Source organism: Cygnus olor, chromosome 15, assembly GCF_009769625.2.
Source record: "Cygnus olor isolate bCygOlo1 chromosome 15, bCygOlo1.pri.v2, whole genome shotgun sequence".
NCBI classification, from domain to species: domain Eukaryota; kingdom Metazoa; phylum Chordata; class Aves; order Anseriformes; family Anatidae; genus Cygnus; species Cygnus olor.
This window is the reverse complement of record NC_049183.1, coordinates 14,191,743-14,216,222: the sequence shown is the minus strand read 5'-3', so window position 1 is coordinate 14,216,222 and position 24,480 is coordinate 14,191,743. Positions and strand designations below refer to the sequence as shown.

Here is a 24,480-nt window from a genome sequence, read left to right as displayed (position 1 = left end):
CATTCCCATCCCTTTATAAATATTATAATCTCGATGTGAAGACGTTGTTTGAGCGGTGCTCGGGCTCTGCTGTATGAAAGCAGCTCTCCAGCACCGCGCGGCAATGCGCAGCGCCGTCCAAACAAATCCGGTGTCAAGCTGAAACAAGTCAGTTGACTTTCAGAAGGCAGAATGCAAATGGCCGAGGCGGGAGAATCGGTGCCTTCCGTAACTTTGCAACAAACGCGGGGAGATTCCTCCTGCTGACAAGGAGCCTTACTGGCTTAGAAGAAAGGAAAAGGAAAAGGAGGAGCACGCTGGACAGATCGAAGGCTGGATTTTGTGCAGAGCTTGTGCAAAGCGCCTCCCGAAGCGGTGTCCATCCCCTTCTACCCCTGCTCAGTGGGCAGCCGCCTGTGATGCGGGGATAAAATTGATAGCTCTGTAAGCCTTTGGAGCTAAATCTGCCCGAGTGCAGGGGTGTCAGGCTTGAAGGAGCAGCAGTCAGACCCAGCTGGCAGTCGTGCGCAAGTCCCGTTGGAGGCAATGCGTTTAAGAAGTGAATCTGGCACGAGCACGGCTTTGCAGAGCAAGGAGGGGCTGTCTGCCCGGCCGCTGGCATAGTTTCGTGCCCAAGTGTCCCGTTGGTGACCTTTGTCACCCGTTTCTTTACTGGAATTCCGAACTGTGTAGCTTTTAAGCGATAGGGCACTTGAAAATATTTTTGCCGTAGTCAGTTTAATGTGCAAATAGTAGAGCAAAGCCACCGGTCGCTCTTGGGCAGGCTGCTTCTAGAGACTGCTCCGTCAAGGTTTCTTTCTGCTACCAGCTGTTGCGGCAGTATTTTTCTTACTAGAAACAATAATGATTTTTGCAACCTGAAATAGAGGGTTTCACAGGCCGCAACTGGAAAATTGGCAGCCGCGCTCCTCTACTGCGGACCGAAAGCCTGTGGCAGAGGGAAAAGCATTAAATGAAAAATATAATTCTTCAATAATAGCTTATGAAACTTGGGAGGCTAGTTAGCTCTAGAGAGCACACCTGAAATATAGAATAAATGGAATAATTATACAGTCAGACAGTACTCGGGTTGTTACAGATGGCGTGCTTTTCCACCTTAATGTATTCTTAGAATTGGGGACAGGACACGGTGTGAGTTATTTGATTTCAAGAAAGGAAAAGCTCCACCACTCACGGGTACTTTAAAATTCATTCTGGCTACTACGAGGACATCCAGGTTCTGATTTTACCTGTGCTCGTTCCTTGGTTTTCTGGTATTTTTTCTTCCAAAGCGCCCAGGACAGGAAGAGGAAATTAAGCTTTGCTCTGGTGCGCTTCCATAGAGCAGCGGTCTGTGATTGTAATCCTGTTTGATTTCAAATCAAACTGCGGTAGTCCTCCAGCCTTCTTGTCTTTGGTCAGCTGTTGAAATTAAATACGTAAGAGGAGCTTTCTCTGATTCTACGGTTTGCCAGTGTTAGAAGTACGTAGTTTTTAATCCCTTCTAATAATGGTTTCCTCTTGCAGCTGCTTTAATTATTAATAAAACAAAGGATTTGTGTATTTTTTACACTAATTTTAACATCTGGGTTAAGACTTCGATCTGTTGACGTGTGAGGCAAGGTAGTTTTTATTCTGCCAGGTATTTTGGAAGGTGGGCATTGCTCTGGAGATGAGAGGTGGAATTCTAGCAGAAGTACAAAAAATGATGATGATAAAAAAAATTACCACGTTTTTGCTACCATGTCTTCACTTTGTCCAACCCAGAGCTGACGTGTATAAATGCTCCAAGTGAGCCTGCAAGCTAGGATTGAGGTGGGATGGGGTCTGTGCCGGGGGACGTGGCCGTCTCGATGTTTTCTGGGCGTTCGTTCTCGTGCTGGAATATCAGAGCTTGATGGGGAAGAGGCTACCTCAAAGATAGTTGGGTCTTTTATAATCGTCCTTCTTGCTTCTTTCCCTCTTTCTCCCAGTTTCAGATAAGTTACAGCTCTAATATTTTCATCTTTGGCTCTGTGGTAACTTTTCCTGGCCTGCTATAAGAGTTTAATGGATACCGAGCAACTTGAATTGCTGAGATCGTACTGAGCAGCCCTTACTGAAAAGCAAAATGAGGCTTGTAGCTGGTAATAGACCTAATAGAAATAGAGATTGATGCAAGTTTCCTGATCTAATTTTTGCTTAAACTACTCTGTTATTCAGCACAATTGGAGACAGGGAAATGATGTCTCGTTTGGGTCCCTTCCAAAGGAAGAAAACTTGCCTTCCCCCCCCCGCCAGTATATCTGTTTTCTCCTGAATGAGGCCGTGTGATACTCATCCCAAAACCTTTCTGTATTTGTGAGGTGTTGGGCCGGTACAGCACGCCGCTGATACCGTCTTTTACAACATACCACAAACCTTTTGCATGCAAAGAGCAGGAGGTTGCGCAGCCTTTGATGGGACTCCACATAGAAGTTGCCTCCAGGAGCCCCAGAGCCATTCTTGGTTCAAAAACTGCTTAGTCCTCGTTGTAAAATGGATGGGTTCAGAAATAATGGCAGCAAAATTCTGTTTTAGCACTTGCGTGAGCATGTAGTATAGAAAGTTTGACGGCTTTAATGCGAAGGGATGTTCGTTAAATCTTCTGTACTTTGCGACGATAGAACAAAAGCAGCAAAAGGATTTTTCTCTTTCTGTAAGTGCAAATTCCAATCACAGGTGAAGAAAACAATGCTCGTATATAATATCTGGCTTTCTTTTAAGAGTGCAGATCATGTACTGTTGTAATTGGTATGATTGCTGGAAGGTTTTGTTTATGGATTTAAGATTTCTTTATCTGGTATTTTGTTTTGCAGTATTATGTGCCAAGAATCTTGCAAAGAAAGATTTCTTCAGTAAGTATGCCCCAACTGTATAACTTTCTGCTCTTGATTAATCAGGTTTGTTTGCAGATTGTGCATTACCGTCATGGCTCATTTGTGTATGTGATTTGTTCTGTGGTTCCGTGCTTGCATTACTACATAAATGCACATTGCTCTGAATTGTATTTGGGTGATGTAGACTCTAGCCTTGGAAAGACCAAGGACTTGCAAATTCAAGTTGGAAGTCTGGCTGATGAGGCTGCAAGCAGGCTGCTACTTACAGGTTTTTTTTGTGAGGGTTACCAATGGCATCTATCTCATAGGGATGTAATTGTTAAAAACCAGCCAACCAAAAAAACTTGCCAAGGGTCCAACTGGAGTCTTGATGTCACCTTAAGGACTGAATCAAAATGCCTGCTTTTTGTATGCATGGGCCACTTAAGCACTGTTAAATTGAGCACATTTTTTGTGCTTTTAGAAAACAAAACCTTTTGTTTTCTAAATTCTTGTACTATTTATGGCAGATATCAATGCGTAGGGCAGAAGTACCTTGTTCTTTAATTTGGAACTCATTTTGGATTTACTAAAATAGTTTTAGGATAATGGCAGCTTGCTTAAGGGGGGAAGAGCTCATGATAGCATTGTATTGGAAGAAACAAAACAAAGAAAAGAAAAAGCATCGAGTTTAACGGCCCCTTTTCCCTTCCACAGGACTTCCTGACCCATTTGCGAAAATAGTTGTTGATGGGTCAGGTCAGTGCCATTCAACTGACACTGTGAAGAACACGTTGGACCCCAAATGGAACCAGCATTATGATCTGTGAGTTATTTCTTAGGTCATAAGTAAAAACTCTTTGAGATTTATCTCTTAAATGAAGTGCAAGGGTTGCCACTGCAGCTTCATTTTTTGTTACCAAGAAGAATCACATTTGCTGAGGACGACTAATTTTTGCAGTAACAAAAAATGACCTGCAAATAAAGGGTTACATCTCTTGCTTCTAGGTGTTTGAATGTGGCAACATCTGTGTGTTAGGTACACAGCAAAACTGCTTAGAGCAAGCTCTATTGGAGCAGTGCAGCCCAGCTTTTAGAAAAGATTGTCCTTGTTGTAATGATTTATTTTCTTCAAAATATTAGAAACATAAATTTAAAATTTTTGTACATTAATTAGCTTGACGCATAGGTTTTAATGAGGCTGTCTGTAGTTAATTCGTGCTGCAGAAATATCAATTTAATGTGCTGTGTAAAATCATAGCACAGTAATTCATTAATAACACTTTTTCAGCCTTAAGCACTTATGCATTTATAATAAAGGAGCATGACCAATGTACTAAAATGTATCAGAATTTGTACCAAATAAAGCATAAATGCTATACAGTAAAAAGGAGTTCTTTTTTTCTAAAATTACTCTTCCAATGTGTGTTTTTCTAGATATGTTGGCAAGACGGATTCCATAACCATCAGTGTATGGAACCATAAAAAAATCCACAAGAAACAGGGAGCTGGCTTCCTGGGGTGTGTCCGACTCCTCTCCAATGCCATCAGCAGGCTAAAAGATACTGGATGTAAGAGCAGTCCCTGCCTGGCACAGCCAAGAGCCTTCAGTGCCTCGTGTTCGAGTAGTGGGTAGTATTCTCCCTCAGCCCCTCAGTGTTTTGTTGATGTTTCCAATTCTCATTTGCAGACCAGCGTTTGGATCTATGCAAACTAAATCCCACAGATACTGATGCTGTACGAGGCCAAATAGTGGGTAAGAACGCTCTTGGTTAAACATTTATCTTCTTAGATAAATACAGTACATGGGCAAATGCTGTATTAAAAACAGAAACCCCCAGTCATTGCTTCAATGCCTTTTCTGTGTTGTTTCTTCAGACTTTAATGGGATTAAATTGCATAACATGAATTTTTTTTGTTGTACTCCTACATAGCAGTTTGGTTTCTCTCATTAGATAATGGGAAACAATATTAAAAATGGGGAGTGCATTTGGCAAGGTTTCTAATGCAGCTCTGGAAGGGTGAATGTTCTGTAAAACTGATTGTATTAGGATGGAGGTGACAGGCAAACAGAATGTTGCCTGGAAAACAGGACCTAAAGGAGGTAAAAGAAATGTTGTGAATTGCTGTTTTAAATCCATTCTTGATCGCTGGCTCATGTAACCCATTTCCAAATTTCAGCAATGTTTTTGTGCTTTTGGCAATGCTAGTTGGACGCCTAACTTAACCCATCTTACCACACTGCGGTGCCTCTCCCCCGCGTCAAACCCAAGCTGTTCGATAGAAGTACATAAATGTTTGGCAAAGCCCAGATTCTAACCGTAACGATGACATCTAGTGGCGAGCTATTTCTTTCTAGCTAACCTTTCTGAATCCTCATGAAATGCAGATGTAGAAGCTGGCATGTTTGATATTTACAGAAATAGACTCAGCTTAAGTTCTGATGATGTGATGCCTCTGGTTTCTTTTCTCCCTTTTTTAAAATGAATAATGCTTTAGGGTTATAGAAGGGGTTGTGGTAAGTGGTGTGCTCTCGTGTACCAAGCTTTAGCGTTCCTTAATATTTTACCCTATATAAATGTGGCTTGTTCAGTGGTTGCTGTTATTGTTTAGGGAACAATTGTTCTTTTATTATTAACTTGTGTTTGGTTTTTATTGCAGTCAGTTTACAAACACGGGACAGAATAGGCACGGGAGGTTCTGTAGTAGACTGCAGAGGGCTTTTGGAGAATGAAGGGTAAGAATTGCTTTCTTTACACTTAATTAGAAAAACAGTTTATACATGGAAAGAATATAATGAACACTCAAAATATTAAATAGTAGTGTGACTAATATCTTATCTGGGAATACATAACAGGTAGTAAGGTTATAGCTGAATACTTATTTGAAGAAAATATGCTAAACTGGCTAGGACTTGATATTTCTTGTTACCAGTGCTTCTGGCATTTCTGTTCAGCTAAGAAATTTGGGGTATAAAAACGTTAAGAAAGTGTCATAGCTTGCCTTAGAAGTTGTGGTACTTGAAGTAACAGAGGGAGAAAAACAGTTATTTCTGCATTCACTTCTTTGTGATGGAAACTCTTGAAGTTTCCCCATTTTCAGAACGGTTTATGAAGATTCTGGACCAGGAAGGCCACTGAGCTGTTTTATGGAGGAACCAGCACCATATACAGACACTACAGGGGCTGCTGGTGGAGGCAATTGTCGCTTTGTAGAGTCCCCAAGTCAAGATCAGAGGCTTCAGGCACAGCGACTTCGGACTCCTGAAGTCAGAGGTCATGTACAGACACCTCAGAACAGACCACATGGTCACCAGTCTCCTGACCTACCAGAAGGCTATGGTAAGAGTTTTCCAGAACTATTAAATTTCGGTTTTCAAAAGACTTCAGAGAAAAATTTCCCATTTTAACATATAGATGTGGTTTGCCTGTCAGGACATGCAGTATGTGTGTGCATCTAATGGTCTGCATTTTGGAAAAGGAACTAAACAGTGCAGATGCAAGTCTGAGATTGTCTAATTAGCAGTTGCCTACTCCAGGATACACTGAGGGGTTGATGGTGAATTAAACATGAGTTTGTGGTATGATGCTGTTATAGAAAACTCACTGCTAATCTTGGCTGTGTATCTAGGGAGAATGAATGTAAAGAGCTCTTTAAACTAGAGCAGTAATGCTATTTTTTTCCTTCCCCCTTGGCATGTCATGTAAGTTTGAGCCCACGTTTGAGAAAAGATCGGGAAAATATAAAAGCAACGAAGAAGCCAGTAGTACAGAAGATTAGGAAGGATAAGATTAAGGAGAATTTAAAGCTCAGAAAAGAGCACGCCAAATCTAGGAGGAAAGAAATCCAGTTTGGGGGTTTGGGTTGTCTGAAAGTCTAAAAATACAAACTGGAACATGTTGGTGCCTGGATTTGTGAGTTTGAAAAGGATTATTGAAATGTGTAGTCAAGTAAATTTGTGAAGACAGTGTTTAAAGATAAAGTAGTCCGTGCTGCGAGACATCAGGTGGGATGGCTCAAGTGCTTTCTCCGAGAGCTGACAGAAAGACAGTATACACTAATGGTTTCAAACAAACTGTTATTCAGGGTTGTTGTTTTCAGATTTGTAATTTACAGTAATCTTTTCTCCCTCTTTGTAGAACAAAGAACAACAGTACAGGGACAGGTTTATTTTTTGCACACACAGACTGGAGTTAGCACATGGCATGACCCTAGGATACCAAGGTATGTATTTATAGTTGCAGACTCATTGCTGGGGGGGAATTGTGTGTGTGTGTGTACAGAAGTAAGCTGAATCTTAAAGAGCAAAAAATCTGTAAAATGGACTATCTAAATTTAAAGGGAGAGGCAAGAGCAGAGGAATAATTTTTGACCTCTCCAGTTAGCTTTTCACCATACATTAAAGATGACTTTTTGAAAGAGAAAATTATTCAGCTGTGAATCATGTAAAACAAAGGAAAAATCTGCGTAGTCCTTTGGGAATTCCCATTTGATAAATTCTTCCCAGAACGTCAGTGTGGCTTCCTTTTTTTTTTTTTGTTAAAGTTACAGATTTCTGAATCTAACCCAAACTTTGTTCAAAACCAGTTTGAACTGTACATTAAAGAAAAAAGGTGACTAATCCCTTAAAGCCATTGCTTGTTGAGTATTGAATTTGCAACTTCTGCTACAATAGTGCCCACTCCCGTATAACTGAAACAGAGATCACTTGTCATCTTTAAACTTGAAATAGCATTGGGGTTTTTATGCTTCAGACCAATGATTTGCAGCTAGAAAATTTGAATCCTCCACATGATTAATTTAGTAAAGCCTCTTTAAAACTTAACCTGCAGTTAATCCAGGTCTTTGTGACTAAGGTCTGGCTCTCTTCCTTGAGGGGCTCTGGGTCTGGGCTGTTTCACTGGGCCACCTGCACACCAGATTCTGTAGTAAAACACAAAGTTTGTAACTCTTCAGCTGCTGTGCTGGCTGCATAATACACCAGCATGATACAGGATATTAGAAAAATTATATAAAGCAGTGTAGGCAAAAGTGTTGATATAATAACAGCGTATGGGAGGATATTAGAAATAAGGTTTAGAGAGAGAGAAAATAGCTGATGTTAGATTAGCTGGTGTAGTTGGAAGAAGAAATGACAGTGCTTATTTGTGTCACTCACGTCAGGCTTGCGTGCCCAAAGCCGTGTCTCTTCTTCCAGTGATGCCTAACGAAAGTTATTGCTTCTTTTCTGTACAAATCTTAGAGCCAGGTTTTTGGGACCAGCAAAGTAAGTGGACACAACAGTTTCTTGTGTCACAGGTCACTTGTTTTATTTTGGTTAAAGGTGGCTTTTCTTTACTAGTTACAGTGCAAAAACCTAACCTTGGCATTTAGCACAGATGTAGGTTAAAACTTGATGTAATCAGATCTCTAAAGTACTTTCAGATGCACAGCTGATTGAAACAAATGGTTACAACTATAATCTTCTTTTAAGGAGCCTAACAAAGGCTTGTCTGTCTCCCTGTCTACCCCCTGCTGGCTTATACTCACTCTGACAGTAATGAAGCCTTTGATGTACAAAGTGTTTCTACCTTTTCTGAAGCCTCTCGGTTTACTTGCTTATGCTGATGCTGGGTGGTTAGATTTAGGTAAGGAAATCTATCGAGTGATGTCTTCAACCCTGGATAATAGATGAATCCACGTCAGCTGTCTAGAGAATATTTCACTTAACAACAGCTTTTCTGTCTAAACAACAATCTTCAAGTTCCTCTCCTTCCTTTTCTTGCCATTCTTCGGTTTTACTGTATTAGGTGTCTGGGGTGTTAAACATTTTAAATTCTCTAAATGTAAATACATTCTGTGCATTGAATTCGAATGTTACTGTGCTGCCTGCAAGTGAGTGACTACCTTTAGCAGCACATAGAACGATACCTTAAAGAGCACATAGAACGATACCTTAAAGCTATCTAGGATGAAAGGGGTGAATACGTCACTAAAGCCTTCCTCTGGATGATTTCTCAGTCAAATACTTAGGATTCTAACCTTGCTAATTAACGAGGTGATTTTTTCTTTTTAAGTGATCCTAGTGCTTGGCTGTCTTGGCTTCTTAACCTATTGGGCAGTTAGAGGCAGCTGTTGGTGTAGAGGCCTTTGTTTAATTGTTGGGTTTTCTGCACAGAGATCACGCTGCTGTTAATAGGATTTTTTGCTGTAAATTTTTTCTATGGAAAAAAGTCTCTTCCTCCTTTTATAGCCCTGAGAAGCCCTGTCATCACCTGAATGACGACATTGCATATTGAAGTTACTTCTAAGCGGCATGGCTTTATTACTTTCAAAGACTTAAAAGGACAGACATAAGGAGTTGCACTGCTTAGACTGAGGATTCTAAAAAGGCAACATAAAAATAGCTATTCTCTCCTTCTTCCTAAGACTTTCATAGCCTAGAATCACTGAGCACCAAATGCATTCCCCCACCCCACCCCCTGAATGTAATTGGTTTCATCTTAACTTCAGAAGTGCTTTAACTTGGTTTATTTTTCTCCTTAGAGACCTTAACAGTGTGAATTGTGATGAACTAGGACCTTTGCCTCCAGGTTGGGAAGTTAGAAGTACAGTTTCAGGAAGAATATATTTTGTAGATCATAACAACAGAACCACACAATTCACAGATCCACGACTACATCACATCATGAAGTAAGAACCTTGTATGATAAATAATTCCCCTCAAGTTTGGAATATTAAACCATGTATTTTTGTACAATTTTAACTACAGTCTTGGAGTCATGAAGGGCTGAAAAAAAAACATGTAATAATGATATTGGGGAACAGATGCAAGGAGGTAGGTTCCTGTGTGGGTCTAGTCGGTCTGAATATTGGTTTTGGCTAACCTTCATGCAAAAACTCTTCAAAAATATTTTTATTATCGTTTACAGTCAGGTTTAAGGGAGGACTTGCATACTTTGGCACAACGCTGATCTTTTAGGCTGGTTTGGCAAAATTGGACCGCGTTCTGCTGGAGCAAATAGGCAGTTCTAGAAATGCTGGGATGCAGGGTAGGGGTTCTGCTAGACAGTTCCACAGCAGTCAGCTCATGTCTCTCTGACAGCTGTTCTAGCTCTGTGCTAGCTCTGCTAGACCTGAACTGGATTTGTGCTTCCTTGAGCTCCAGACAACAGGAATATAAAGCCAGCCGCAGTCTGGTTGCCTGGTGCTGTGCACAGCCAGCTTGGGTTTAGCAGGATTTAATAAGTTCAAGCTCTGCATCACACAAAAGCAGCTGAACTGTTACAGACCTGACCGTGGAAGCAGTCTGACAGTGCTTGTGCCTGAGCTAAGAATTTTTTGCGGATCTGAGTTGTCTGTGCTTGAAGCCAGCTGTGGAATCTCTGGATCTAAAAAACAAAAACAAAACAACCAAAAACAATCAATTAAAGAAAAAAAAATCTGCAACCCAAATAAACCCCTGATGGATAAGGATAGTTGAATATTTGAAGCTGCATCTATTTGGGACAAGTACCTCTTTCTCTTCATAGATGCAATTCTTTTTACTGCATCAGTAATCCCCGGCCTTATTTTGGGTGGAGCTGGAAAAAAAGTTCATAGCAGTTGTTAGGTGGTTCCATTTATAAAGCTGTTGTTGTGTTAGAGATCTCTTTTCATGTTACACTCTTGGAAGTTGTCTCCATGTGGGAGAAATACCACAAAGTCTTTAATTACTGTTCAGTCAGCATTCAGTGATCTTGCTCCATAGTAACAGAGAATGCCTTCTGCAGTGTATTACCATTAAAAAAAAAAAAAAAAAAAAGAAAAAAGAGAAAAACCTTAGCTGGAAATTGCTGAAACTCTTGACTATTGTAAAAGTCTATATTCCTTATATCCCTGAATGTTGGGTAGTGATGTTATAGACGTTACTCACCTGAATATACGTTTTACTCCAAGTTACTCCTAGAGAAGCTTGATGAGTTCTTTCCACTGTTGCTTGTCCATCTTCCTTATTGTTATGCTTCTAGGATAAATATTTTACTTTTCTTTCAAAGCCATCAATGCCAGCTAAAAGAGCCCAGCCAGCAGCCTCTGCCAGCTCCAAATGAGGGGTCACTAGAAGATGGTGAGGAATTGCCTGCACAGAGATATGAAAGAGATTTGGTACAAAAATTGAAAGTTCTCAGACATGAGCTCTCCCTTCAGCAACCGCAAGCTGGTCATTGCCGCATTGAAGTATCCAGAGAGGAAATATTTGAGGTATTTGACTCTTTACTACTAATAGCAGCTTTTGTCATTCAAGAGGTAAATAAAACTGATCTTTTGTTACATCAAGTTTGTTTAGTGAAAGAATTGGTGAATCTGATAGCATCAAATGAGTTACCTGAACTCTGATAAAATATGAAACTAAAGGAATGGGGTTTGACATGGGAGTTGGTAAGAATAAATTCTGAGTACAGATTGCTTTTGTACTCTTTTGCCAATACAAAATTTCAGTTACTAAAACTCCTGCACCTTGCATAAGGACAGGTAAGTTGCATACACTTTACAAGGGTTTTACGGACAAATATGAGCATTCTTTTTCATTTAGAAATGACAGTAGTTGAAGGGCATCTGTAGGCTTGCTGTTACAACTTGTATATTTAGGCATTTAAAATGTAACTGTGGTTAGGAATTCTCCTATTCTTGGATTGGATTACTTTCTAAGCGCCTTTGTGTAGCAAAAGGGAATTAAGCATTGTGTGGACTTTATACTAATAAATATTAGAGTTGTCGTTGGAATGTGCTTTAGATTAGCCCTTTAACAGAATGTTTTCTGTAGCTGAGTAACAATCCAGGTATTATACTAATGCTTCTTAGTAGAGTTAATTATAGAAAGGAAATAAAATGTCTAATCTGATTTTTTAGAAATTATATGTTTATATATATCTATACACACATACAGGAATCCTACCGTCAGATAATGAAGATGAGGCCTAAGGACTTGAAAAAGAGGCTTATGGTAAAATTTCGAGGAGAGGAAGGCCTGGATTATGGAGGAGTAGCAAGGTGAGATTTTGGGTTTGTCTGGCACTTTTTAACTGTAAAATTGTCCTTAAATTGACCTGTGGCTGATATTCCCTTTCAAATGATCTGTTAATAGTATATGCAGATTTTTTGTGATCTTATTTATAGATACTGGTCTTGGGTTCAGTCTTTGTTCCAAGGTAGATTAGAAAGTGAAGGCATGTGACTTAACAGTTGTCCTGCAGCCCTGCTACTGTCAAAGGCTCATAGTAAATGATTTGGTATGCTTTGGATTTGAGAATGCTACTGGAGTTAACACTAGATTGAATTGTTTCCATTTCTCCTCTTCCCCATAAATAATCTGTTTTCATCACCATTACCTGGTGATTGTAGGAGGCTTGTTTAGGGTAGGCTATTGATCTTACTCTAGGAAGTGCTGATCTCAGCAACATGATGCAGTTTCAGTGGTGAATATGAGATCAGCTAAAATTGCAAGGTCTGTCAAGAAGCATACAGACTCTGAAGTAAAATCCAAACCAGAGTACAAATTCTGTTAAATACACGTCTTATTTTCAGTGAAGGGATTCTAAGACAATGGGGCTTCTTTTTTAATGTATAAGACATATTCAAGAGAGTCCTCTGATCTGTTGGAGCAGTAGTCAAGATGAACTAATCCTAAACAAAGGCTAAAGTTTTAGATCAGACTTGCCTGCCTGTTAAAAATAGTCATTCCTTAAGAGTCGCATCAGTTCTGGAGTTGATTGTATCATTGTCAAAATGCTCATCTTTGCAGTGGCTGAGATGCATCACATAAATTCACTGGGGGATTTTTCAAATCCACAAAAGCTGCATTACCCAGCAACCTATGGCTGGACAAAGGAAAGAAGTTGGAACATTCTGAGCTGCAGTACACAAGTTAGCCTTGAGGGTCTTCACTGTTGATGTCTGTATTTCCCTGATGGCTTTCATAATTGCCCATTGGCTGGAAGAGACTCTTTGAAATTAGTCCTGCTCCACTTCAAAGCATTAAAATTTGTAGTTCTCTCAGAATATTTTGCACCTGCAATGAGTGTCCTCTACCAAATTTAATAAGAAAGGAGTGTTTGTCATGGGAAGTGGGGAGGTCAAAAATAGCTTTTGTTCAGTTGTGGTCCTTGTATGTTACTGAAATGAGAGGAGAATTTACCAGACCCATCTTCTTTTAACGGGTTTGGTCTCTGCCCCTTCTGAACTCTTTGATGAAAGCAGAGATTCTCTAGTCATTAAGTATTTGCAGAAAAACAGCTTTTTTAAAAGATCTCTAGTGAGTGAACTGGTTTTAAGCAGCAGTTTTTGTTGAGTATTTCTTTACAATATTCAGGTTGCAGAGGGTCAGGTCTTTTTAGCCTCCAAATATCCAAATTCTATAAAAATGTTTGTTTGTTTTTGAAATGGATATTGTTCAGATTCGCTTTGTTTAAGTATGCCTCTGACAGGTGAGGAGTATGATGGTATTGCCTAATCGCTTACTAACTATGCTAATTGACGTTAATTCCTTCAGTACTTACAAACTAAATCAGGCTGCCTGTGAGTGAAGTAAGTCACTTGACAGCTTTCTAAGCATACCTCTTTGGTCTGCAAATGGAGGGCAGTACAAAATGATTTGATTAGAAATAAGAAACTCGTATCTGATAACTGTTGATGATTCACAATAACTGTGTTCTCTGAAACTTAAGTGGAAGTTGCTCTCCCTTCTAAAGTACCACTTTTTTTTTCAGAGAATGGTTGTATTTACTGTGCCATGAAATGTTGAATCCATATTATGGACTCTTCCAGTACTCTACAGATAATATTTACATGCTGCAAATCAATCCAGACTCTTCTATCAATCCTGTAAGTATTGACTTCTGAGCAACATACCTGCTTTAAGAGATCGTTCGTCCCTTGCAGGTTTTTGTTACAGCTGTCTTTTCATGCCAAGAGTGTAAACAGACAGTGAAGTGGGGTAAGAATGTGTTAATGAATCTTATATCGACATAATACGGAGGAGAGGAGGTTGTACAGAAATGAAGCACATGAGAGAGGAGATCTCCTTTGAGATCTGAAGTATCTGAATTCTTTAGGTTGTCATTTGAGACTCAGTACTGGATGGGGCTGCACATTGATTCTGATATGATATGTGTAGGTAAAAATGTTCTTTGCTTTACATGCAGATGGTTGTGTAAACATCATTGCATCATGAGCAGTGTTCACTTCATGACTGTAGGGGCACGTAAGTCTTGCTTGCCCTTTTGCAGTAAGCTGCCATGCTTTCTCTTTTTTCCCTTATTGGAGAACTTGTACTGATGCAGAACCTAAAAGGAGCAGCAATTCTATATTAGCATGGGGGACTTTTTCCTGACATAATTAATTTGCTGTGTGAGATGGGGGAGGTAAATTGGGAGAATATCAACCATAGAACTTAAACTAATTTGAAAACTGAGGCATATGAGTAACGTAAAAGACACGTGAATGAAACAAGCACGTGCCCTGCTTCCTCAAGAGTAAGTGAGCACAAAAATTTTTGTGGTTAAACAAAGAATAAAATAATTTGTTTGGAGTTGTCATATATTTTTGGATTCCAGTGCTTTCATGGGGATTTTCTTTCTCTGAATTTTGCTGTTTGTGAGGTCTAGAAGGCTTGCATCCAGTTTATTAGATAATGCACAGACACTTGGTTGAGATGTTTAATTATTAAATGCTTCTGTTCTTGGTTATGTTATGAGGAAAAATGGTGGCTCCTAGTGCCCAGAGGGTTGCAGATAACTTGCGCTTATGTAGCCACAAGATGTCAGTGTTGGAGCGTCTTCCTGCTGCCTGATTTTTCTCTCCTCTCTCCCCGCAGGACCATTTGTCTTATTTCCATTTTGTTGGTCGGATAATGGGTTTGGCTGTGTTCCATGGACACTATATTAATGGGGGTTTCACAGTTCCCTTTTACAAACAGCTTCTGGGAAAACCCATTCAGCTCTCTGATCTGGAATCTGTTGACCCAGAACTACACAAAAGTTTAGTCTGGATTTTGTAAGTACTGTATTTATCAGTTGCCTTGCTGTGGAGGAGATGGGGCAGAGTATGCTGGCAGTAGTGAGACAGTGCTTCATGGAAAATGCTTGCAAGGATCTTGTGGTGGGGGAGAACTGTACAAAATTACCAAATAACTGTTTCTATGCCAAAAAGCTCAACGTACGTGAGGAGGAGTCTCATGCAAAACTCTTTGTTAGCCCTCCTTGCAGCAAATTAGGTTCTAAAACATTGTGTTGCATGGGTGTGGTAGAATGCTACAGTTCCAAAATCCAAACTCAGAACAGAGTTCTGAGGAAGTACAATCTTTGTTCAGAAGAAAATGTGGCTCAGTTACCAATTTTGATTACAAAGGAAATAAATGGAATTAATTTCAACTTCTGTACATTTACAGTTCAGAACAAAATCCACCATTACTTATAGCTTTGGGACTCTTCAGCATCGCTTTGCATTGTCTCTTTTTTCACAAATGCTGTTTTAAATTTTATATTTTAAGTTATTGGTATGTTGTCCACATTCATTGAATGCAACCTCTTCTGTGCTTCACACCAACACATGGCAGCAAATTGGTTTATTACTGTGTGTGTGCACATGTGTGTATGGATAGGATTTAATCATTTCTTCATTATCCTGAGTACTACTAAAATTAGAAGAGTGACAATGACATGTCCGGACATCTCTTCAGCATTCATTAAACTATACAAAAACTGATGATTGTGGCAGTACTGCTCTAGTGGTGTGAAATGCAGATGGATAGTTGCTAGGTTTATCCTGAAGACTGTCTCAGTGTTCAGATTTAAAAAAAACAAACAAACAAAAAAACCCTCTCAGCATCAGCACTGAGAGTTATCAAAATATCGAAAATGTTAAGTTTACCTTCCATTTTTCATTTGCTAGAGAGAATGATATCACCCCAGTTCTGGACCACACTTTTTGTGTGGAGCACAATGCTTTTGGGCGGATTTTACAGCATGAACTCAAACCAAATGGCAGGAATATTCCAGTGACAGAAGAGAACAAGAAAGAATATGTCAGGTATTGCAAAACAAAAATACTTCCTGCAAATGTAGTAGAAAGAGGGTAGTGAACACTATTTTTTTTATATACAGTGAAACTAATGGAATGGGTATTTTAAAGGGAAATACCTGAGTCATAAATTACGTGTTTTCACACAATGTGCTATTGTAAGACCTGGGAAGATGAAGGTTGTGAATTGTACTTTGTGTTTTCTGTTGATGGTGCAATAATTAATTGTTGATGGAAAAAATAACTAATAAGCACTTCTTTCATAAAACAAAATGCGTCTATTAAAGCTAGTTGGTCTGTGAAATGAGCTTTTTCATGCTCTGCTATAAAAAGCCCAATGCCATCTAGCTTGTCAGCCCTGACTTTTTTTCTTCCCCCAGGTTATATGTAAACTGGCGATTATGAGAGGAATAGAGGCACAGTTCTTGGCTCTGCAGAAAGGTTTTAATGAACTTATTCCTCAACATCTCCTCAAGCCTTTTGACCAGAAGGAACTTGAGGTATATATATTATCCACTTGGAATATTATTTCTTAATTTTTAAGATCAACAATAAAGCACTGATTTTTTAAAACCGAATAAATAAATTTATCAACACAATTATAGTTTACATACCAAAAAGCTGTGTATTTATTTAACTAAACATTTTTTGGTTTATTCTAGACATTCTTTGGGTTAGAGTTAGTGAGAGGGCTACTTAAACAGGGAAGGACAAATACCTCACGTTGTGTAACCAAGGACTAATGCTCAAAGCAGGTGGTCTGGGCAGAGAGGGAGTACTGAAAGTCTGAGGAATTGTTGGCAAGACCTAACCTGTTATCCACCCCAGAACTTGTTTTCTTCAGTAACTGCTTTAATACGTGGCTGTGCCTTTATGCACACAGGGCATGGTTTCCAGCGGGTAAGACAAACGTTAGAACATGTAGAAAAGAAACGGAGTTGTCTTCTCATGTAATCCTGAGGTATAGAATGCTACTCCTTCAAATAACTCTTATTATAGCCTTTTTCCATTTTGTTTCTTAATAAATAAGGTGTCCCGTGGAACGTGGACTGTTTCGGGGTATTGGAAGAAATAGCTTCATGCTGGTAGTTTTTGCATACCAATTAATCACAAAGTTACTGCACTCCCTGTGCTAGCTGTTTGAAAAGGCAGATTAAAAATCCATTAAATATTTCAGTGTCGTCTAAGTTAGGATAGTCACAACTGCCCTAATAATGTAAATCAGCCTAAGTGGGTGCTATCTTGGTGGCACAAAAAGACAGCCGCTAAATGCTAGCTCTCAGAAATGTGATCCTCAGTATGAAATATTATGGGAAATAGAATATGACACACGTTTTGTTTTGAGTGATGATGTCTTCTGTATGCCATTTATTTGTTGTTGCCAGGGTAGCTGGTTAGATTTGTGGCCAACAGTGACTTTCTTTCACGGTATTTTGCAATCTGGTTTCATCTGGAAGAGAGATTGAATTGAAGTAATACATCTAGTCCTTGTCAGAGGATCTCACAAAAGACATCAGAAAACACACGCAAAGTGTTTGTAGTTTGTGGTCAGTTCTGGAACAACAGACCAATTAGGATGATACCAGGAACTGAGCAGGATTTTCTCATGTTTCGTTATTAGCACTTCTATAACAAACCCAAGTCAGGGAAATGATGTGTGTAGATGACATGCCTTCTTCCAAGTCTGTGCTGCACTCTCATAAAGATATGGTGTACTTTCCAGGTAGGATAGATTTAAAAAGCAGGTATTGAATGGGCACTTAAGTCTAGTTTCCTGTGAAAATGTCAGTTCTGGTAAGTGTAATCCTCAGCCTCAGTTTCATTGCAGTTTAACTGGAGAGATTTACTTCCTATTCTGAACTGTTTTGGAGCGTTAACTGTGTACCAAAAAGGTGGCTCAAGTGCGTAAAGAATGCTAGTCTTTGTGAAATAGCTTGGTGTATGATTTTATAGCTGAAAACCTGCACCGACTTTGAATGTTAAAGCATTTCCTAATCCTTTAACAGCTAATCATAGGAGGCCTGGATAAGATAGACCTGAACGACTGGAAGTCAAACACACGTCTAAAGCACTGCATGGCAGATAGCAATATTGTGAAGTGGTTCTGGCAAGCAGTCGAAACATTTGATGAAGAAAGAAGGGCAAGGCTGTTGCAGTTTGTGACAGGTTCAACGCGTGTCCCACTTCAAGGTTTCAAGGCTTTACAAGGTGACTGATGTGGAGGCCGAGTTAATGTGTGGTGGGAGAAAGATAAAAATCGTGGTATTTACTAGGCCCTCGTAGAATATCAGCATGTTACTGGATAACTCAATTACTTACAAACTTTTGATCCCAAGAGCAGTTTTACATTTGTCAGCAGCTGACGGTGACCACTTTAGTAGTTTTGCTGATAGTGATACAAGCTGGAAAATCTGTCATCGTGTAGCACTTAGACTGGTGTCAATATTAGCTTATCGGTCTCTTACAACTTTCTGGACTGATGTTGTTAGTATCATTGCATGCAAGCATGCACATGATTATAGAGCTGACTGAATAACTCTTTTAAGTGAAACGTGTGTTTCCTTCGCTCTTTGGCAGCAAACCATTAGACTTTAAAGTAAAAGTTCCTGAAAATTGGAATATTTGTCATCAGAAAAGGTGGCAGTGTTTCAGGCTGTTGTGATTCTCCTGATGATGTTCCAACTGTTTGCTGGCAGTAAGCTGATCTTCAGAATTAAAATGCATAGTTCTGTTTTGCACGGCAAGTCTGCTTGCGCTTGAGTCTCTTCATTTCTGAAGGTGCAACGTTGTTGGTGTGAAATTTAGCTGCCTTCCAAAATAGTAGGCTGCAAGTTTATTGTCATTAAGAACCTCACCTCTTATCTCTTCACTAGCTGCAAATCTGACCTGTGGATTTAGTCATATAACATACTTGTATTTGCGTCTGGAACTGTAATTTTCTCACTTTCCTTTTTGTAAGTAGCAAAATGCGTGTACACGAATGATGTTTTTTTGAAGTGCATTAACTAGAATGTCTGTCTGTAAGGTTCTACAGGCGCTGCAGGCCCCAGACTGTTTACCATCCATTTAATAGATGCAAACACAGACAACCTTCCAAAAGCCCACACTTGGTAAGATGAAAACACTTTGTTTGTCAGTACTTGCTTTCTCGTTGTCTTGGTTTAAAGTAGTCATCTCTCTTGGTCCTGGATGTAGATCAACCCATGTGATGTGTCTAGATGAATCCAAGTGTGTTCTGCTAGCTTGGAAATATCTGCACTCCGCAGCCAGCAAAATAATTGACTTCTGTTCTAGCTTGATTTATGTTTTCTGTAATATCTGTGGGTTTTGTTTATCCCAAGGTTGATTAGCCTCAATAGTGAGATGCGTGGTTCCACATGTTTAGGATTACAAAGAATAGTTTTCAGATGTAAAATGTAGGATGTATGCGCTATTGGTACAGTATAGGCACAGAACTAAGCTCTTGTACAGAAATCTCACTCTGTCAGGGACAGGAAATCATTTCAGCAGAGGCACAGATTATATGCAGGCAGAGCAGGGAGTAGGCCTGCCTCATGTCTTGCTTTATTTGCAAGTCTCCTGCATCTGCCACCTGTCTCCTCCTCCCAAATGCAGCCCTGGTAAGTCACGCATTCCTGCTGCAGAAATAGTTTCTTTGATCTTGTCTCCTTCAGCCATTGAAGGGGCCGAGGCTTTCTTTGACATTAATTTTACAAATTCTGCATATATGTAGCTGATCTAGGATTTGACTGCGTTTTGTTGTTTGTTTATTTGTCTTGTTTTCGATAAATGTGTTAGATTCGTGTGCTGCAACGTGTTGTTATTTTACCTCTAGCTTTAACCGGATTGACATTCCGCCTTATGAGTCATACGAGAAGCTTTACGAGAAGCTGTTGACAGCTGTGGAAGAGACATGTGGGTTTGCTGTGGAGTGACAAAGCAACCAAAGGAAACAGATGCTAGCTCATGGACCACCAAATCAAAAGCTAGAAGAAGCTTGCTGCGAACTTCCTGCTAAGCTGTCTGAAGCATCAGAACTCTAGACAACTTGGAGATGGGTTGTTTCCCTTCCACTGTTGGTGGATGAGGGTGGGGGTAGGGGCTTTTGTTGGTGGTTTCCAACTCTTTTTCCCCTTTGTTACAAGAAGCCCTTCCCTCTTCTTCCATCCCCCATGAAACGAAATGCAGCCAAGTTCAGCATTTGGCTTTGGATACACAGGATATTCTGCTAGATTTGTAACACATATTGTGATAGGGTCAGTGACCTTTTTTTTGTTTGTTTTGTTTTTTAAATAGGAGAATCAAAGTGTAATTAAGAATGAGCTTGATTTGCTGAGGACTTGCAACTGGTAGGCGTACCTGGTTAGTTTGTCTTAAATCAAGCTTGAGCCCTGTAGAGTCCAGTGGGTGCAGCGTGTCTGACTGGCACTAGAATTTGCATTGCACATTTTAAAAACGTGTTTAAAAAGCGAACTTCTAGCAGAAGATGCCTCCATATGAACACTTAACTGAAAGGTAAAGAAATTCAAGTTCTGCCTTAGCAGGAAGCTCCCAGTGGAAGCTGCGGCTCACCTTGAGAAAAGTGAAGGAACTGGGGACATTGCTTAAATGGTATTGTATGATTTCTTTTTGGTTGTCCTGGATGAAACCTAATTGTTTTGCACATGAAAACAATTATTTCCTCCTGCAGAATTACTTTCCATAGTTTGTTCAGACGTAAGTACCTTGCAGAGAAGCTTTGTAAGGACGAGACAGAGGACAAGATCTATTCAATTCCAAAGCTGTGATTTCTGTGCCACTGTTTTACCCGAGATGTTGGTGTGACTTCAACTTCTAAGACTCAAAATGAAAATAGCTAAAGGCTAAGTCAACAGAGCAAGCTCCTGTTCTGAAGTTTTTGGCCTTCTGAAAGGTCTGTTTGGAGGCCGAGGTAAAAGGGTAACTATATAGTGAATACATTTTAGGTGTTATGGAAAGCTACTGGAAGGATTTATGACTTCAGTTCTGTAGGGATAAAATTTCTCCAGAGAGCCATATAAGGCAATTTTTTCAAATATCCGAAACTAATATTAAAAGGTTGGTTCTCTAACATTGCTAAAATGACTTCCCAGGGGAAACAAAAGCAAATCAAATACCTGAATCACTAACATTTTTTCCAGTTTGCACACCGAGATGAGACAGTATTCTAACAAATAACACAGCTTCAGAAAGACCCGGTTATCTATCAAACATGTCTAAACTTAAGTAAAGCAGACTTGCTTGTATAGGATTCTTTTTTTCTTTGGCAAGCCTGATTTTTAGAGAGATTCATTACTGAAACATTTAACAGATGTTTTGTTTATGGAATAGTGTATTGAAATTCAGCTGTGGGTAAGAGGTTGTTCTTAGAAGATGTCTACTGGAATACTTCTATTTTGTCTTTTTTAAATTGAATTTGATAATAGCTTTAAACTGTGATAGGACAGAAGGTAGACACTTGTCAAAATCCTGGCATCTTTTCTCCGTTTTGTTTGTTTCCATTGACCATAATTCTTGTGATTTGATGTTGGGAGTGAGGATTGCATTGGAGGTGTAAAATTGTACCATATTGTGAGACTTGCACAGGGTGGCTAAAGGTGCTCATCTCGCAAGATTGTACGGGAGCGGTGTATTTAGAGCTGTTCTGCAGGCATCTTGTTGCGCTTGGGGACCAGTTTCCGCAGTACTGATTGCTGGGGAATAAATGAAATTACGTGAGTGTCTTGCAGTAAAGAGAGGAAACGCAACTGTCTGCAGGTGAGCATCTGTACAGTCTTGGGCTAAGTAGCAGAATCCCCACAGCCCTGGCTTTTCAAAATGACTGTGAAGCCGTACCTGTTCATAGGGTGTATTTAATCCTTTCAGTATGTTTGAATGTGCAATAAACCAGTCAGATAGGAAAAACACGAAATAGATTATCGCCCCAAAGCTTTGCATGCAGTCTCATGTGGATTTTTCACTAAAAGAGTTTAAAAACCAACTACTAAAGCCCACCACTAACAAAAATCCTGTCACACAGGCTCTACATGCAGCACAACTGGCTCAGTAAAAGCCAAGCGAGGTGAAGGTGAAGGCCCTTGATTTGGAGATCGGTAGGTCAAGTAGCTTTATGCCAATGGCCCAGTTGGCATATGATAGTTCCTGATGTCTTTGCTAGGTCAGTGTTTTATTGAATGCACAAGATAAGAATAGGCAAGGATTGTTGTTTTGAGAAGTCTGTATGTCTTTTGCTGTATTTAAAAGGCCTTGTCAAGGTACCTCCTCCTTGCTGACAATAATGAGAATAGGGCACTGTCTTCTTAATTATTTTAGTTCTCTTTTAAACAGCTTCACCACCCCTCCCATCGTGTGTTGTCTTTGCAATTTTGTGCCACTTCAGTGATGATGAAGACCTTTTTTTTTTTTGTATTGTTCTGTACATGCAATTGAGGCAGGCCTTAAAGCTGAATGGATGGATGGAGAAAATAAAGAAGCGAGGCAGTGTGAGTTTTAAATGATGATTTCTTCTTCCAGTGGCTGCTTTCAAGGCCAGGGAAGGATGAAATGCAAACAAGAGTTTGCATGGCTCGAGCCATTGACTCTTTGAGGTCTTGGGGGCTGTTTGGGTAACCTCAGCTGTCCAAATTTGTGTGTTCATTCCCACTTGGTCTGCCAGCGCTTGAACTGGTTGTTACTTCTCAAACTTGCCCAAAGAATAACATGAAGTCTGGTGTTCATTCTGTCATTGCGCGTTCCACCTCGTACACACGTGTGTCTTGGATCAGACGTGAAGGAAACACAAGGTACAACGTGTCTTTTGTTCCTGTCCTAAAGGCAAACCGAAAAGCTGGTCCATTGGCACAGACCTTCAGTGCTTGCCCTGATACTGCTCATCAGCCTATTCTACACGCTCAGGGATGCAGGAAACCACCACTTTGCTCGTGTTTTAAATCGGGAAGAAATGAGACTGCTTTCTGAATGCTAGCGTTAACTTGGGCATTATGTTAGACAAGACCCTGCTTCGAAAAGGCTGCTCGAAGCTCCAAGTGGTGAAATCAAAGTTCGCTCAGCAGTATGTACTTAGTTCAAGTTGAGGTGGTTGTGAAATCCAATAGATTTTGTAAATTTGTGATCTGGCCACCAGGCCCTCAGTGCCCAGGTTCAGGGCCGCATGGCACAGCAAGTTCCCAGAAACACAGTATGGATCTGTTTTTAATTTGTTAATTTTTGTTCCTCAACCACTTTATAATGTATTTTTTTTAATTTATTATTTTGTAATGTCATGTTTAAGTATTGCTGCTATCCTTGTTATTCTTCCCACTGTTTTTATTGCAGATTTATTTTGTGAAAGTTGTACACTAATGTTTCATTTTATGTCTAAATCAAAGTATTTAAAGAAATACTAGTTCTATTTAATGTGGTTATGGAACCAGCTGGAATAAACAGTGATTGTATAGTAGGCTGGACCCAGGAGGTCATGTTCATTTTTGTTACATATGCAATAAACTCACAACTTTAAACTCTCGGTATCCACCGCTTTGTTAACGTATTTATGGCAGCTGTAGGAAGATTGGTAGGCTCCAGAGGAGAGGGGGATAGCGCTGTGCTTAGCTTAGCTGGAGGTGGGGGTGGAGGATAAAGGCACAGTGTTACAGGAGGCGGCAACAACAACAACAAAGTATTGCTGACATTAAAAAAATCTGTAGCATTATGAAATATTTAGTAAGGTTAAAAAATAATCCCATTTAGGTTTAAAGACCCAGAGGTCAGGGTAATGCAGCTCTACCGCTGTTTGCGGTGACTGGGCTCACGAGTATTGAGCGTCAGCGATTTCTCCCAGCGTTGGCTCACCGCGTTCTGAGCAGAGGTGTCTCAGCGGTGCGGGAAGCTGTGGGAGCGCAGTGGACGAGCTCTGGAAACCCAAACTCGTTTCCCAGATTTACGCAGAGGAGAGAACGCCTCCTTTCAGTCCTTCTTTGCGTACCAGCCTCAGTCCGTTTCTGTTCTTATCTGTCCTGTTACTTTTCCAAAAATCTCAGTTTTCAGGAGAAAGAAGAACGATAATCTCCCCTTAATAAAAGCTGGAGAAAGATTGATTAACGCTGATAAATTTGCTTTTGGAGTGTTTTGCAAGGGGAGAAGGGGTGGTAGGAGCCTGCCCGCAGACGGCTGGCAGTCAGCGCTGATGGTTCAGCACTCGGTGCCAGGCTTGTGCTGCCGCGCAGCCTTCGCCTCGTAAAACCTACAGCTAGGCTTCCTTTAACCCGTGTAGATTTATTTATTTTTTTAAATAATAATTTTTCGATAATAATCTTTTATTGTTTGAGTAACACCACAGGGTGGCCAAATGCACTGACGTACCAGGGTTTCGCCTGCCCCTTGTTTCAGCAGGAGGGATCGAACAACTTGTGATTGACGGCGCGGAGCAGGAAGCGCTGTCAGTCCTTCGGTGCTCGGTCCAACGCTTGTCCTGCTTTCTGTTTTCTTTAATAAAGACGTTTTGGGGAAGCATTCCTGATTTCTGTTACGTCTTTCTTTTGCAGACATAGCCGAGATAAAGAGGATTCCTGTAGCCTGCTTCAGATTGGGTATGTTGTAGGGCTCTTGCACCGCGAGAACTTTTTGAAAACAA

The 24,480-nt window shown here is 40.1% G+C and overlaps 1 protein-coding gene across 1 annotated transcript in view; it reads left to right on the top strand.

Annotated features, from left to right (window-relative positions):
* Window positions 1–24,361, top strand: part of SMURF1 (SMAD specific E3 ubiquitin protein ligase 1) — a 48,142-nt gene extending 23,781 nt beyond the window's left edge. Inside the window, 18 exon segments of the mRNA XM_040574568.1 lie at window positions 2,817–2,855; window positions 3,534–3,642; window positions 4,254–4,387; window positions 4,507–4,572; window positions 5,478–5,553; window positions 5,919–6,157; window positions 6,956–7,040; window positions 9,342–9,488; window positions 10,832–11,036; window positions 11,722–11,825; window positions 13,541–13,655; window positions 14,647–14,825; window positions 15,723–15,860; window positions 16,232–16,248; window positions 16,251–16,351; window positions 17,858–18,059; window positions 18,886–18,961; window positions 19,687–24,361. Of these exon segments, the coding sequence (XP_040430502.1) occupies window positions 2,817–2,855; window positions 3,534–3,642; window positions 4,254–4,387; window positions 4,507–4,572; window positions 5,478–5,553; window positions 5,919–6,157; window positions 6,956–7,040; window positions 9,342–9,488; window positions 10,832–11,036; window positions 11,722–11,825; window positions 13,541–13,655; window positions 14,647–14,825; window positions 15,723–15,860; window positions 16,232–16,248; window positions 16,251–16,351; window positions 17,858–18,059; window positions 18,886–18,961; window positions 19,687–19,786 (2,132 nt within the window). The 3' untranslated portion in view covers window positions 19,787–24,361.
* Window positions 24,362–24,480: the final 119 nt, after the last annotated feature.